At 42.6% G+C, this 14,213-nt stretch overlaps 1 protein-coding gene across 1 annotated transcript in view; it reads left to right on the top strand.

The window, feature by feature from the left end:
* Positions 1-11,700, top strand: part of LOC124613468 (odorant receptor Or2-like) — a 43,973-nt gene extending 32,273 nt beyond the window's left edge. Inside the window, exons 4-5 of the mRNA XM_047142175.1 lie at positions 2,629-2,784; positions 11,590-11,700. Of these exons, the coding sequence (XP_046998131.1) occupies positions 2,629-2,784; positions 11,590-11,700 (267 nt within the window). The remainder of the gene's footprint in view (positions 1-2,628; positions 2,785-11,589) is intronic.
* The last annotated feature ends 2,513 nt before the right edge of the window (positions 11,701-14,213 follow it).

Raw genomic sequence — 14,213 nt, 5'->3', positions numbered from 1 at the left:
AAGCCCTCTCGCAGTGTCCAGAGCAAGTATGGTGAGTCTGACACACCGGTGTCAATGTGTTCTTTCTTCCATTTCCAGGAGTGTATTTCCTGTTAGTGATCAATTCAGTAGGACCATGGCTTCGTGGGGTCTGCACCACACTCGTACACTACCATTAGCTCTTACCACCTGTAATCAGGAGTCACTTGATCTGGCCACGATTTTCCAGTCGTCTATGGTACAACCTAGCTGGTCACGAGCCCAGGGGAGACGCTGCAGGCGATGTGATGCTAGCAACGGCACTTGCGCCTGTCGTCTGCTACCATAACCCATTAACGACAAATTTTGCCCCACTATCTCAGCGGATACGTCCGTCGTAAGTCCCATTTTGGTTTCTGAGGTTATTTCACGCAGTATCGTTAGTCTGTTAGCAATGAAAAGTCTACGCAAACGCCGCTACTGTCGGCCGTTAAGAGAAGGCCTTCGACCATTGCGCTGTTCGCGGTGGGAGGTAATACCTGAAATTAAGTATTCTCGACACAGTCTTGACACTGTGGATCCCGAAATATTGAGTTCCCTAACGATATTCGAAATGGAATGTCCCTAAGCGTCTAGTTCGAACCACAATATTTTTATTTTATTTTTATTTATTTATTTATTTTTTGATTACTCAGTCTTCTGACTGGTTTGATCAGCCCACCACGAATTCGTCTCTTGTGCCAAACTTTTCATATCAGAGTAAGAACTGCAACCTATGTCTTCGATTATGTGCTGGGTGTATTCCAGTTTTTCTGTTCCTCTACAGTTTTTACCCTCTGCAGCTGCCTCTAGTACCATGGAAGTTATTCCCTGATGTCTTCACTGATGCCCTACCGCTCTGTCCCTTCTTCTTGTCAGTTTTCCTTTGCTCGCCGATTCTGCGGAGAACCTCCTTTTCAACATTCTTCTGTAGCAACAACTATCCTTTCGCGTTTCAAGTCTGTTAATTTCCTTCGTGCGTCCATAATCAGCCGCGCGGGATTAGCCGAGCGGCCTTAGGCGCTGCAGTCATGGACTGTGCGGCTGGTCCCGGCGGAGGTTCGAGTCCTCCCTCGGGCATGGATGTATGTGTTTGTCCTTAGGATAATTTAGGTTTAGTAGTGTGTAAGCTTAGGGACTGATGACCTTAGCAGTAAAGTCCCATAAGATTACACACACATTTGAACATTTGTCCATAATCACATGGGAAGTGACTGGGAAGTGACATCTCCGACAGGGCAATGCCCTTTCATATCCTGTGGACGCGTTACTACCACTACCTGTATATGTGCATATCGCTATCACATGACTTTTGTTACTTCAATCTATTGGTGTGGTGTGGTGGTATGTTCGTGTCTGATGGTGGTGAGAGAATGGGGAAGGTGAAGTCTGGTGACGGCATATAGCCTACTCCTATCGAATAGCACCAAGGGGGCTGCCAGGCTTAACTTCTCTACCCGACGGACAGAACACGACAAACCGTTACATGCCCTCACTTCATCAGACACTGCAGAGAGGTTTGGAATTTGATGCAAGGCGTCTTAGCGAAGACTGTAAAGGCGACTGTAAAGGCGACGAAAACGTAGCCAACAGTACAGTGCATACCCAGGTGGTGTACCTATCCAAGTACAGGACACGTTCGACATTGCTAAACTTCTCTTACGTTAAATGTATTTGCATTTTCGAATACGGACGACCATCAGCTATACAATGGAATGACGACAATGAAAATTTGTGCCTGACTGGGACTACAATCCGGATTTCCCCCTTATCACGAGCGGTCACCTGTCCATAACGCTCTCCGAGCATGACTCACGGCCAGGCCCAAACTTCCATATGTAGTCAACCATGAATGTACAAGCATGTCTGAAGGTAATATACTTTATACTTCTGAATAAAGCAGGCACTGCCTTACCGCATTTATCCGTCGACACCGAGCAAGCGACATTCAGTCAACAAAATATCTCCTCTATACAGGAATATACATAATGAATGTACGAGTGCAGGTTGTAGACACATTGTTGACGCCATCTGGAAACTTGGGTTTGCCCGTGAGCTACCATGGTAGCTCGGCGTATAATAAAAAAAACTGAGTGAAGTCTTCAACAATGAGCTTGAAGGAGTGTCATGTGAGGTCCACCCAGGCCAAATAACGAGAACAATAACAAAAAAAAAAAGAAAGAAAGGTAAGACGACCGCTCACAGCAAGCGGAAAATCCGGGCTCGAGTCCCGGTCAGGCTCAAATTTTCACTGTCGTCATTCCATAATACAGCTGAAGGTTGTCCATATTCACAAATGCGAATATATTTCATATATTTCACAACGGCTGTAGTCGCCACAGTGCTTGTTCATTCGGACATGCGGGTACATCTGAAGGAACTTTACATCACACTTCTGAACAACAGTCTCTGCAATATTGTATAGCTTAACTTGGATGATCTGGTATAGCTTAACTTGGATGATCTGACGAGAACCGCTGTATTCAACGAGTCAAGGTCGTTGATACCAAAGTCGTATTCGGTTTGAGGCCAGCTACACATTTGCTAGTTATTCCTTCCTAAGTCACTCGCGTACAGGAAGAGTGTACAAAGTGAACTATGAGGACAGCAACTGGGCTTCTGCATTCGCAGGGAGAGGCGGTGTCGCTGGGGGCCTACAGCTGTGGCTGGCAGGACGCGAGCGCCGGCTTCCGGCGGGCGCTGCTGGTGGTCATGGCGAGGGCGCAGAAGCCGCTGACGCTCACCGCCGGTGGCATCTACCCCATACAGAGGGCCACCTTCCTCTCGGTAGGCACCGCACTAGCACCGCCTTAGATTACGATTCTGGCGATTACGGAGACACGCATCCACGTGAGAGTTTTCCATGAGCTGGCTGAGTATTGTCCCAATGCCATGTTCATTCCACTTTGAACGAAACTTTGTTTCAGAAACATTAACAGAATGTACTAACATGAGCTTGTACAATCAGTACATTGTTTTATGTACAGTAATTTTATGCTTGACTTGCTGATATACTTTTCATGAAATATCGTTCTGCCCGCATCTCGTGGTCGTGCGTTCTCTCGCTTCCCACGCCCGGCTTCCCGGGTTCGATTCCCGGCGGGGTCAGGGATTTTCTCTGCCTCGTGATGGCTGGGTGTTGTGTGCTGTCCTTAGGTTAGTTAGGTTTAAGTAGTTCTAAGTTCTAGTGGACTGATGACCATAGATGTTAAGTCCCATAGTGCTCAGAGCCAAATATCGTTCTATGATATGATACGATATAAGAATTATATAGTCAAGATTCAGTGAAATGTAGTGAAAAATATTTGATGATGGCAACGTAGTTTGCTGAAACCGGTCGTCACAATAAAGGCTGTACAACAGCGATCTTAGCTGTTAGAAGCTGTACTTCTACCTCTTCATTAATCTAGATCGCTCTCTAGCTTGAAAACGTCAAGCATATATGAAAATTCGTTTTTGTACCCCGACATTTATTTTTAGGGAGGTGCTAGAGGTTGAGGACTATACTTCATCTGTCATAATGTGTATTGGTATCAAATTACTACCGAAACTGTGAAGATATTGTACATATTAGTTACCAGAATATGTTTTAAAGAATTACAGCGTAGGTGTGTCGACTAACTGTGTCCTCATGGTTCGTACAACTTGATTGTCTTGACTTTGACATCCGCACATAAATAGTAACCTTTATACATGATCACCCAAACAGTCAAATACCATTACAGAAACTTACAATTCAGGCATATTCTAAGCGCAACTGCTTTCCATTTCTGCTTTTGCGTACAGATTCTATTTTTTTATTATAAAGGTTTTCGCTCGTTATTTCTACAGCGAAAACTATTTCTCCTTGTATCTGGTAACTAATCTTTTCCTTACTTTAAATGTGAATACTTTATGTTATGCCCAACCTTGAAAGTTATGCACATCAATAATAGTATGCAAATGACTGTGAAAAATTACGTTTACTGATCTCCACATTCCCTGTTTCAAAAGATGATGTATCCATCATGATCTAGAGTTATTGAAATTAACATCATGTGGTATGTAGACGTCGCCCATGTTGTTGTTGTTGTTGTACAACAATAACAACAACATGGGCGACGTCTACATACCACCTCTCTGGACAGCCTGTGAAATTGTCTTTCAGGGGATAGAGGCTGAATTTCGAGAAGTACGTCCATTACATACACTTTATATAAGTTTTATAGTCTTCATTGTTTTTGTATAATGCGTATGGAACGCAAATACGACTCTAAATGCAGCCTCTAATCATTAAAAGAAAATGCCACTCATTGCCCAGGATGACCTCTGTACAAACTGCTTATATGCTTTTAATTAAATAAATCCATTTCATAACGGTAGTATAATCCTCCTAATCGTTTAATCTGTACTTATTATAAACTAACGTCCCGCGCCGCAGTTCCTGTCTGCGTCTTCAGGCACATCTCAGAAACGACTGTAGGGATTTTGGTATACTTAACAGATAAACAGACATGCACGATCTGTATATATGTATTATCACGGTTAAGTAATTATGAATGTCTAAATTACTTATCGTTACCTGTTTCGTATTTAAATGCCGTTTGGAGTGATAACTCGTAGCAGTGGTGGGAGATACGAGTTGGTCAGCTACATAAGAAGTGGTATCTGGCGGGAAAAATGGTAAACAGCCACCACACTTCGGAGAGTAGCGAAGCTCGAGGACAGTATGTGTCTGTCCCGGCGGTCTAACTGTAAACCGCATTCTTGGTGCAAGAAAGCTTGCCCGTTCGATTTCCGATTCGACCATGGCTTTCTCAGTGTGCTTTTTAATCTAGTGTTTACCTCTCAGTGATGTGGAGATTCCTCAGAAAGGACATGTGGTTCGGGTTCCATGTCAATCTATTGATCCCTTGGGTGGATAACTGGGCTGTGTTGGAGACACGCAAGTTGCCAAAATGGCGTCCAATTGAAAAATTTGCAGCAGGGCATTGAGCCATACGAGATTTTTATTATCAGATTCTGAAGATTAATACTGTCTTCTTCTTCTATACAAATCATAAATTGAAGTCCACAGCCATGTTGTTCTGTCTGTGTGAGAGGCCTAATAGAAAGAACTACCGTAGGAGTTTTGATACGGTTTTCACTAACAAACTGATTCACTATGAACGTTTGTGTATATAATTTATCACCACTACGCCAAAGAAGTCGCCTGGCTGTAAATTCTTAGTGCTGTCCGTGTGAAGTGATCACTAAATGAGGATGGATACAGTTTTTTTTTCTTTTTTAATTTCAGTTGGTTTGATCATCTATTCTTCTTCGAGAACGTCAACGAAGAAATCGAGTGTCCGTTTCCTCCTTACGCTCGTGTGCCGATCGCTAGTTGCTGCTAAGTACATTCCTCTGTCTGACTGACTCCAAGTGATTTTGTTCATCTAGCTGTAGGTGAAAATTGATGTAGGTTCAACTGTTATACCGGATGAGTTGCTAAAAATACTGACAGGCTTTCCGAGTTACATCAGTGTCATGTGTTACTTCTGCGTGAGCTATCCATGGCCTTCAGTGAGTCGTTACAAAGTAATTCGATCGTGTTATTATATTCCAACTACTTTCCAGAGCCTATTACGATCAGAATAAGCGGAAAATTGAAGCACCCAAAAGGCATGTCTGGATGCCAATGCAACTTTGTGCGTACATGCACACACCAGCGGCGGGTACCATAAAATGAAGTGAACAGAAACCTTTTTCAACTTTAAAAGGAAAAAAATTATAATTTTAAAAAGGAATATGAAAATAAAAATTACACAGGATTATGCGTCTAGTGCCTATCTTTAAAATTAGAGTTAGATTTCGGAATCAGCTCATGTGTTCACAACATAAAAAACAAAAAAATCTGGCGTTTCTGTTCACCCATCAGAGAGAAGTGGAGGTAAACAGCAACATTAAGTAAACGAAACACGTTTTTAGCGTTCATTCAGAAAGATTGGTGTTATTGTACGACCTACTTTTATAGCACAGAACTTATCCCAAAGATGAAAACCAACTTCTTAATCTTAGTAGATGTTTTACTCCGAGCCGGCCACTGTGACCGAGCGGTTCTAGGCGCTTCAGTCCGCAACCGTTCTTCTACTACGGTCGTAGGTTCGAATCCTGCCTCGGGCATGGATGTGTGTGATGTCCTTAAGTTAGTTAGGTTTACGTAGTTCTAAGTCTAGGGGACTGATGACATCAGATGTTAAATCCCATGGTGCTTAGAGCATATGGACGATTTTTTTCCTCCGAGTACTGCAAGGGAATACACCAACAATACGCAAACAAAAGCGTTATAGGTTCAAACATTATAGGAAGCCACTTATCTGTCTCATCGCTCATCACGAACTGCCTGTCGAAAGCGCAGATGATCCACACCTTTGCTCGGTCGAGTTGGTCAATGATCTTCTTTGCCTTGATGTCCCCACAGAGTGCCCACCCCCACCTCCGCCGCCTTCCCCCTCAAAGTGTTTGAATATGATGTGAAGTCTGCAAGGCATGTCAATCGACGTCACTGGCTGTTGCACGCGTATTGCGTACATTTGGTATGGCACATTCGATGCGAAAGGCGATGTGGCCGTCTGTAGCGCAGGTGGATGGGCCAACGTTGGTTCTTCCACTGCTGACAACAGTGTTGAATCATCTGTGATTGGCGGGTGACTAGGATGTGCAGCCGAGGCTAGAAAACTGCTCAGAGCGATAACTGGCAGAATGATCCATAGTTCACCTGTCTGGAAGAGCTGCGTAGACACTGCCTCGAAATCTACTGTTGTCAGTAGGTAGAAGGTCCTAACGAGACTAGTGGCGATCATCTTTGTCTTGATGTCTGGGACTGCATGTATTGTTTCCACGGAGAGGTCGTTGTCGATTAGTTTGACTTTGACTTCATCTGACTGAAAGCGACATACATAGACTATGTGTGTTCCAGGTTCAGTGGGTCATGATCCATTCTTGTGAGGGATATCCAGATTGTTGTCATCAATTAGGTTGTTTGTATCTTCTTCAGTGATGAGGATCTAGGCTAGATTTAGTCTGTTAATGGAAACTCTCATAGGTTGCTGTTGACATCAGTATGGCATTTGTGGCTGTCAAAACCTATCACTTGGAATGATCCATTTTAAGGAGGCTATAAGGCTGTCCATACAGCATCATGTACTTGAAATCCATGAGTATTTGTGTATGAATGGTGTTTGGGCAAGTGCACAGATGGAGGAGGCACCAATGAATTGTAAATGTGGGTTTCCACCTGTTGCTCCATTGTGGGGAGATCTGAGAGGTTGTGCAGGACTCAGTAACACGAAGTTTTACTGGCAGTGTGAGAGCCTCACAGTAAAGGATCTCTGTGAGCGAGGTGTAGGTCATCCCTGAAGAGCATGCACAAATGTTGCGAAGCATCCATGGAAAAGCTTCAGTCTATGTGCCCTGTGGGACATGAGTGCTGTCTTCATCATGCAGTGCCATCATTCCACCAGGCCATTACTCTGGGGATGGTATGCTATTGTGTGATGGCAGAGGGTGGTGGAGAGTGCCGAATCGAGTTGGCATACTTGATCCCTGGTGATAAAATTTGGACGATAAAAACGTGGTATCCATTATGAAGACCTTGGCAGTTGCTTCTACCATGATATCTGTCAGAGGCACAGCGTCAACCATTGACAGAAGACATTTGTACACCTCTGATTCTGGTGGAGGTCCCATCAGGTCTAAATGCACATGATAGAAGCGCCCATGTGGTATTTCGAATATGTCAAGGGGAATCCGCATCTATCGATCCACCTTGCTGTGCTGAAAATCGAGGCACTCACATGTCCACTCACAGCAGATGACTCTGATATATCTGACTCTAGGCCGCACAAAGCACTCAGTGACAAGCCAGATTGTCAGTCGAACATAGGGATGCATGAGATGGTGTCGGTGATCAAAGAGTGTTTGCTACATTGATGTGGGTTGGATCAGTTGGATTTTGTGTTGAGACACATCTCGAAGGATACTGACCTCTGACCCTGGGATTCACTGACATGCAATGTTATGGTTTGAAGGAATGTCCATGAGTAGAGTTTGAACTGTCGGTTACCACTCTTGTTAATCTGTTAATCTTTTGCAATCCAGCGTGGAAGAAATTGTCCGCAATCGAGACAGATAGTCAGCTGCAATGTTATCCACTGCGTTAACGTGTTAGATGTCAGATGAATATTGAGCCGCCAGGCCAAGACAGCGGAACTATCTTGGGCCGACCATCTCTGACAAGTGTCAGAGTGTGGCATCTACCAGCTGTCTGTGAGGGTAAATAATGACATGACGTCCTCTACGTCTTCCTGAAATTATCATACTCCTCTTATACTACCAGTAACTCACAGGCGAAAGCTGACCATATTTTTGGGATGCCGTTAGTGTCCTGCAGAAGAATGTGAAGCGCTGTATAGCACCTGCCATCTAATGGTGGAGGAATGCCTTTGCCGGATATGTTTCCGATGCGTTAAAGATCCAGTTATTCTCAATTTCTCATAGACATATTTAAATGTACGACGTGTGGGTGGGTACGTTGAGGATATCTTTCAGCGTATAAGTCTCTAGATCTCACTGAATATCGTTGGCATTCTCCGAAAATGAGAAGCATATCGACTTGTTCTTCGAACGAATACATGGTTGACATTCGCTTGATTCGACGATACTAGTCTTACCGTTCCTATTAGTATTGTATTGCGAAACCGTCCAATGGCGTTTACATGTTAGTGGCACGTTAGATGGATACGCCGTATTTCGCGAATATTTACTGTTTGCACGATTTACGAGAGAGAATTGTCAGAGGATGTGCTTCGATAAGTGCCGAAGCGATAAGGAATACCACTCAATTCATGATCAGAAAATTGTTCCATTGCACTGATACCAGTGGTCATCATTTCGAACACCTTCTGTAAATGGACGTTCATGCCACATTTGTGACCTTCGTTGACCTCCAAAGACCTTACTGTTACACATCATTGGATTCGTCTCGATAGCCGCTATCAGAAAATAAGTACCAAGCTACAGCATCCCATAAAAAAAAGGTTGGCCTTCGTATTTCTGACGCGACCCCACATAGCAAGAAGAAACCAACGTCATATTATGGCCGCCGTTGTCCCATGCAACGTCCCACAAACTTTTCAGCTACTATCATACTTTCGGATAGTTAGAGACTCACCCTGTATTACTAAATGTTTCTGTCTTTGGATTGAATCACTTAATGCATTCAGGTAATTGTTGCTGTTCTCCATAAACGCGAGGTCACCAATCCATCTACTTATGCCCAGGAATGCTACGATCTCGTCTCGAAAATTAAGGAATCTCTTCAGAACTGTCGACGTCTTACGCACCTAATTTCAGAGTGATAGGGAACATCGGCATATTCGGCTTCGAAATCAGCCAAGATTTCGTTATAAGTAAGAGGTCTCAGTGTGAGGGACCACAACCTCCATTACATCATTTACTTTAGCTGACTTGGCACGCAGTGCCTCTTCATATCAGGTAATGAACAGCAGCTGTCAACGAGGCCCTGACAGATTCCAATTTCTCCCTTCGGAGTTAGTAAGAACACGACGTTCTCCTCGCACTGATGGTGCACCTTCTGTTGTGATGCTGACCAGCCGTTTCCACTCCATTCCAAAGGAATCAGTTGCCATATCCGCAGCATCAGAAAATGTCCTCGCCAGTAGAAGCGACCTTATGTGAAATTAAACTGAGAAACTCCTCCGCCACTTCCAGCTCGGCGTTTACTCCCTGCACGAAAGTCGCCAGCTTGGCTGTGTCCGACACGTCAGTGGAATCGTAAAGTGCGATGGAAATTGCTATGAACCTGGATGCCGTGTGAGTCCACTGACGCTGTACGTCGGCAACCATATCACCAATGCAGCGTTCCACTGTGTGGAGAGAAAGTGCGACTTGCTGGAACTTCGATATTTCGGCTGCACACACAACCTCCGCTGCCTCTACTCTACATTCCTTTGTGTACTCTCCATCACAAAATAGTCTTCCACTCTTTGCGATTATGAAAGCTGTTTTGTAGCTGACTTGTAGCGGTGGCTCCTCGATATAATTTCCCTCCTGAAGAAAAAAACAATTGTATATTTTGAGTCGCTTGTTACTGCAAAATGTAGACAAAACGGTGATTATGTTTCATGTGAATTGGTAGCATTCTTCTGTTACTGCATTTACATATTTATGTACTTATGTAGGGTAGAGAGGGGCTAATTGAATAGAGGAGCTGTATGAATAGATGTAAGCCTTTATGCATACCCCGTGACATGAGCAGCGATGAAACGCCATTCCGTCGTGAGTGACCGTGGTTGTCAGAAGTCTTCTCTTTCCAATGAACAATTCTGTTTAGTTTTGCGATTTCAGAAATTTATTCAAGAGTGGTTTAAAGTGTAGAAGGTTAAGTGATTCAGATCTGCTTATTATGCGGTTCGTAAAATTGGGGTTGGTATTCGTTAGGAAATTCCTGCAATGTGTAAGAAATGAAAGACATGTTGTAAGTTGAGGCATGATACTGAGTCGTTCCTACCCCATACCGGTTAGTGTATTGCGGAACAACGTCAAGATACCGTTTAAATGTATTTTGGGGTTGTATGAATAACTGAGTGCGGGGCTTTAACAATAAGCTAGTGGAAAATTGATTGAAAATGAGATAAAATGCATTTACAAAATATTTTCTATTTAGTAATATCATTCGAATCATTACTTCACTGCTCCAGATGGTGACAGACGGTGAGGATCTAAAAAAGGAAAAGAGACAGAATGGAATGGGAAAAGATGTCGAAAGAGGAGGCAGTTGAACCCGCTGTGAAAGGGGCATCAATATTAGAAGCCAGTAAAACTTTTGGAGAGCCGTTTACGAGTTTTAACGATGTTATCAAAAGGAAATACAAAAATTAAGGGAATTAGCACTCTTTACCAAAGAAATATGCATGTGGTAATTCTACTGGACATCAAAATATATTTTATAAAGATCTAGAAACCTCCCTTGCCAATAGAATAATATACAGGGTGATTCAAAAAGAATACCACAACTTTAAAAATGTGTATTTAATGAAAGAAACATAATATAACCTTCTGTTATACATCATTACAAAGAGTATTTAAAAAGGTTTTTTCACTCAAAAACAAGTTCAGAGATGTTTAATATGGCCCCCTCCAGACACTCGAGCAATATCAACCCGATACTCCAACTCGTTCCACACTCTCTGTAGCATATCAGGCGTAACAGTTTGGATAGCTGCTGTTATTTCTCGTTTCAAATCATCAATGGTGGCTGGGAGAGGTGGCCGAAACACCATATCCTTAACATACCCCCATAAGAAAAAATCGCAGGGGGTAAGAGCAGGGCTTCTTGGAGGCCAGTGATGGTGCTCTGTCACGGGCTGCCTGGCGGCCGATCCATCGCCTCGGGTAGTTGACGTTCAGCGCCTCAAGCGAACAAATGTACAACTAAATAAAACTTTATAGCTCCCTTATTCGCCGACAGATAGTGCTTAGCTCTGCCTTTTGTCGTTGCAGAGTTTTAAAATCCTAAAGTTGTGGTATTATTTTTGAATCACCCTGTATTAGGCAAAACGAGGATTTGCACTCACACAGAAAGATGCGTGTACTGCAGCTTTCAAACCAGCTGTCCAGAACGACATCAAACATCCCAGGAAAGACACAGCTGGAAAAGACTAGTGTATTTCATTCTGCAGGGGTTAATGATGCGGAAAGAACAAAAAAGAGGGCTTCTGAATATAATGAGGCCAAAAAACGAGTGATGGTAGCAGAAAGAGCCGGTGTATGCCTATTACAGAAGATGGTTACCAAAATTATAAGAAAAGTTTTTGATACCGATTCAGCTGCAGTTTCGATGACGTTGCGCCCCTAAATAACTTTGAAGAAGAGGCGATGGAATGTAAATGTTGATTCTGCCAGGTAAAGTGATCAAGTGCTGCACTTGCACATGAAAATAAAGGTATGTGGATACAATGGCAAAAGTGTACCGCCTGGTGTCGGTGCGTGAGGTCGCAAGCAATTTCACTGTGGACACTGCAGGTGGTTTATACGAGAATAGGAACATTTCACAAGGGTTAATTTATTTTAATGTGACATTATCATTGTATCATTAGGTCTAATCAGTATTAAATAGAAATTAGGATTGTTTTCAGCTAAAAATCTACGTATCTTAATTGTATATGAGCCCATAATTAACTTTATTCAAACAGCCCCGACCACTATCCGAATAGCTCTACTCAACTGGTTCTTTTGCCGTGCAAATACAATAACACTATGACATAAATTTTTGGGAATATTGTAAAACCTCCTTTCACTGGTAGCATAGGCATAGCCATAATCTAAAACGAAAATGTAGTTAATAATTTCCCAGAAAAAATTACGTAAGTTGAAATTATTCTTATACCCTAGCCGTGCCCTACTTCTTTCTTTAAATGTTCATAATAGCTATTTTATAAGATAAATGAACATATGGTCAGTTGTGGACGGTGTTATGAAAGGTTTTTATTTAATTCGTGCGACTGGCTAATTTGAACATTCTGACATTATCAGGCACACGCATGTGTGAACTTATGTACATCACATTTTACATTGTGTAAATATCATAGTCATCTTAGACTTACGGGGTCACACGTTATAACACGTAAATACATGTGGGCAGAATGCAAATTACAATGCTACATCATCACATGTAACACAGTACACAGTAGAACACAGTAGTAAGTGTAACTACGAGTACTTGATCTTTTTTTTTTTCTTTTTTTTTTTTTTAAATGCCCACCTTCATTGCATTCAGCGTCCTCTCTCTCTCGTTCGTCAGAGGGTAAGTGCATCATGTCGTCTTTGTAATGGCGTTCCAATGCGTGTTTTTTTCAGTTTATAATTTGGCGTTGCCGTAATAAGCACTTTGGATGGCCTTCAAACAATACAAAAAGATACCCCAATGTTGCTCCCTCACTTTTTTTTTTTACAACTATGTAGACAACACAGTGCTTCTGATACAGAACGTGAATCCAATTTAAACACAGCTTGTGTTACCAGTGAACTACTTCAAGAGTCACAAGCCGACTGCCTAATTCTAACGGTGTTCTTCCTCTCCATCCTCACCGTTCAGCCCCATTAGCCGATGCGCTCTGAGCTTTAGGCAGGAGTACGGAGCGCTGTTTGGCCAAGCGTGTCATAGAAATAACAAATCATCAGTTGACGGTGTCACCAACTTTTAACTTCATAATTTTAATATTAGACCGGTTCACTACCAACCTAGATAAACAAATCTTCGAACACTGTTTCATTTTGTCTTCCGACATGATAGCATAGAACTTACTTGGAAGTCTCGTTTTATATTCATCCCATTGTTTCCAGTCACCCGATTTTACAGACTCATAACGTGTATTCAAAGGACATATGGCCTGTACTTGAAAAAGTGTCATGATGATCTCTCCATTGATACCGGAATAGTCCCACATTCGGATCTCCAGGAGGGGACTGCCAAGGGGGAGGTGACCATAAGAAAAAGATTGAATAACCAACGAAGGGATAACGTTCTACGAATCGGGACGTGGAATGTCAGAAGCCTGAACGTGGTAGGGAAGCTAGAAAATCTGAAACGGGAAATGAAAACGCTCAATCTAGATACAGTAGGGGGTCAGTGAAGTGCAATGGAAAGAAGAAAAGTATTTCTGGTCAGATGAGTATAGAATAACATCAACAGCAGCAGAAAATGGTTTAACGGGCGTAGGATTCGTTATGAATAGGAACGTAGGACAGACAGTGTGTTACTTTGAATAATTCAGTGATGTGATCGTTCTTATCAGAATCGACAAGAAACCAACACCGACAACGATAGTTCAGGTATGCATGCCGACGTCACAAGCTGAAGAAGAAGATAGAGAGAAAGAATATGAGGACGTTGAAAGGGCAGTACAGTACGTAAAGCGAGATGAAAATCCAATAGGCATGGAGGACTGGAATGCAGTTATAGGGGAAGGAGTAGAAGCAAAAGTTACAGGAGAACATGGACTTGTGTCAATGAATGAGAGAGGAGAAAGACTAACTGAGTTCCGTAATAAATTTCAACTATTAATAGCGAATATTCTATTCAAGAACCACAGGAAGTGGAGATATACTTGGAAAAGGACTGGTGATACGGGAAGATTTCAGTTAGATTACATCATGAGCAGACAGAGATTAACAAA

The sequence above is a fragment of the Schistocerca americana genome, chromosome 4 (genome assembly GCF_021461395.2).
Source record: "Schistocerca americana isolate TAMUIC-IGC-003095 chromosome 4, iqSchAmer2.1, whole genome shotgun sequence".
NCBI classification, from domain to species: domain Eukaryota; kingdom Metazoa; phylum Arthropoda; class Insecta; order Orthoptera; family Acrididae; genus Schistocerca; species Schistocerca americana.
The sequence above is the reverse complement of the archived record's forward strand: the minus strand, read 5'-3'. Positions and strand labels throughout refer to the sequence as shown.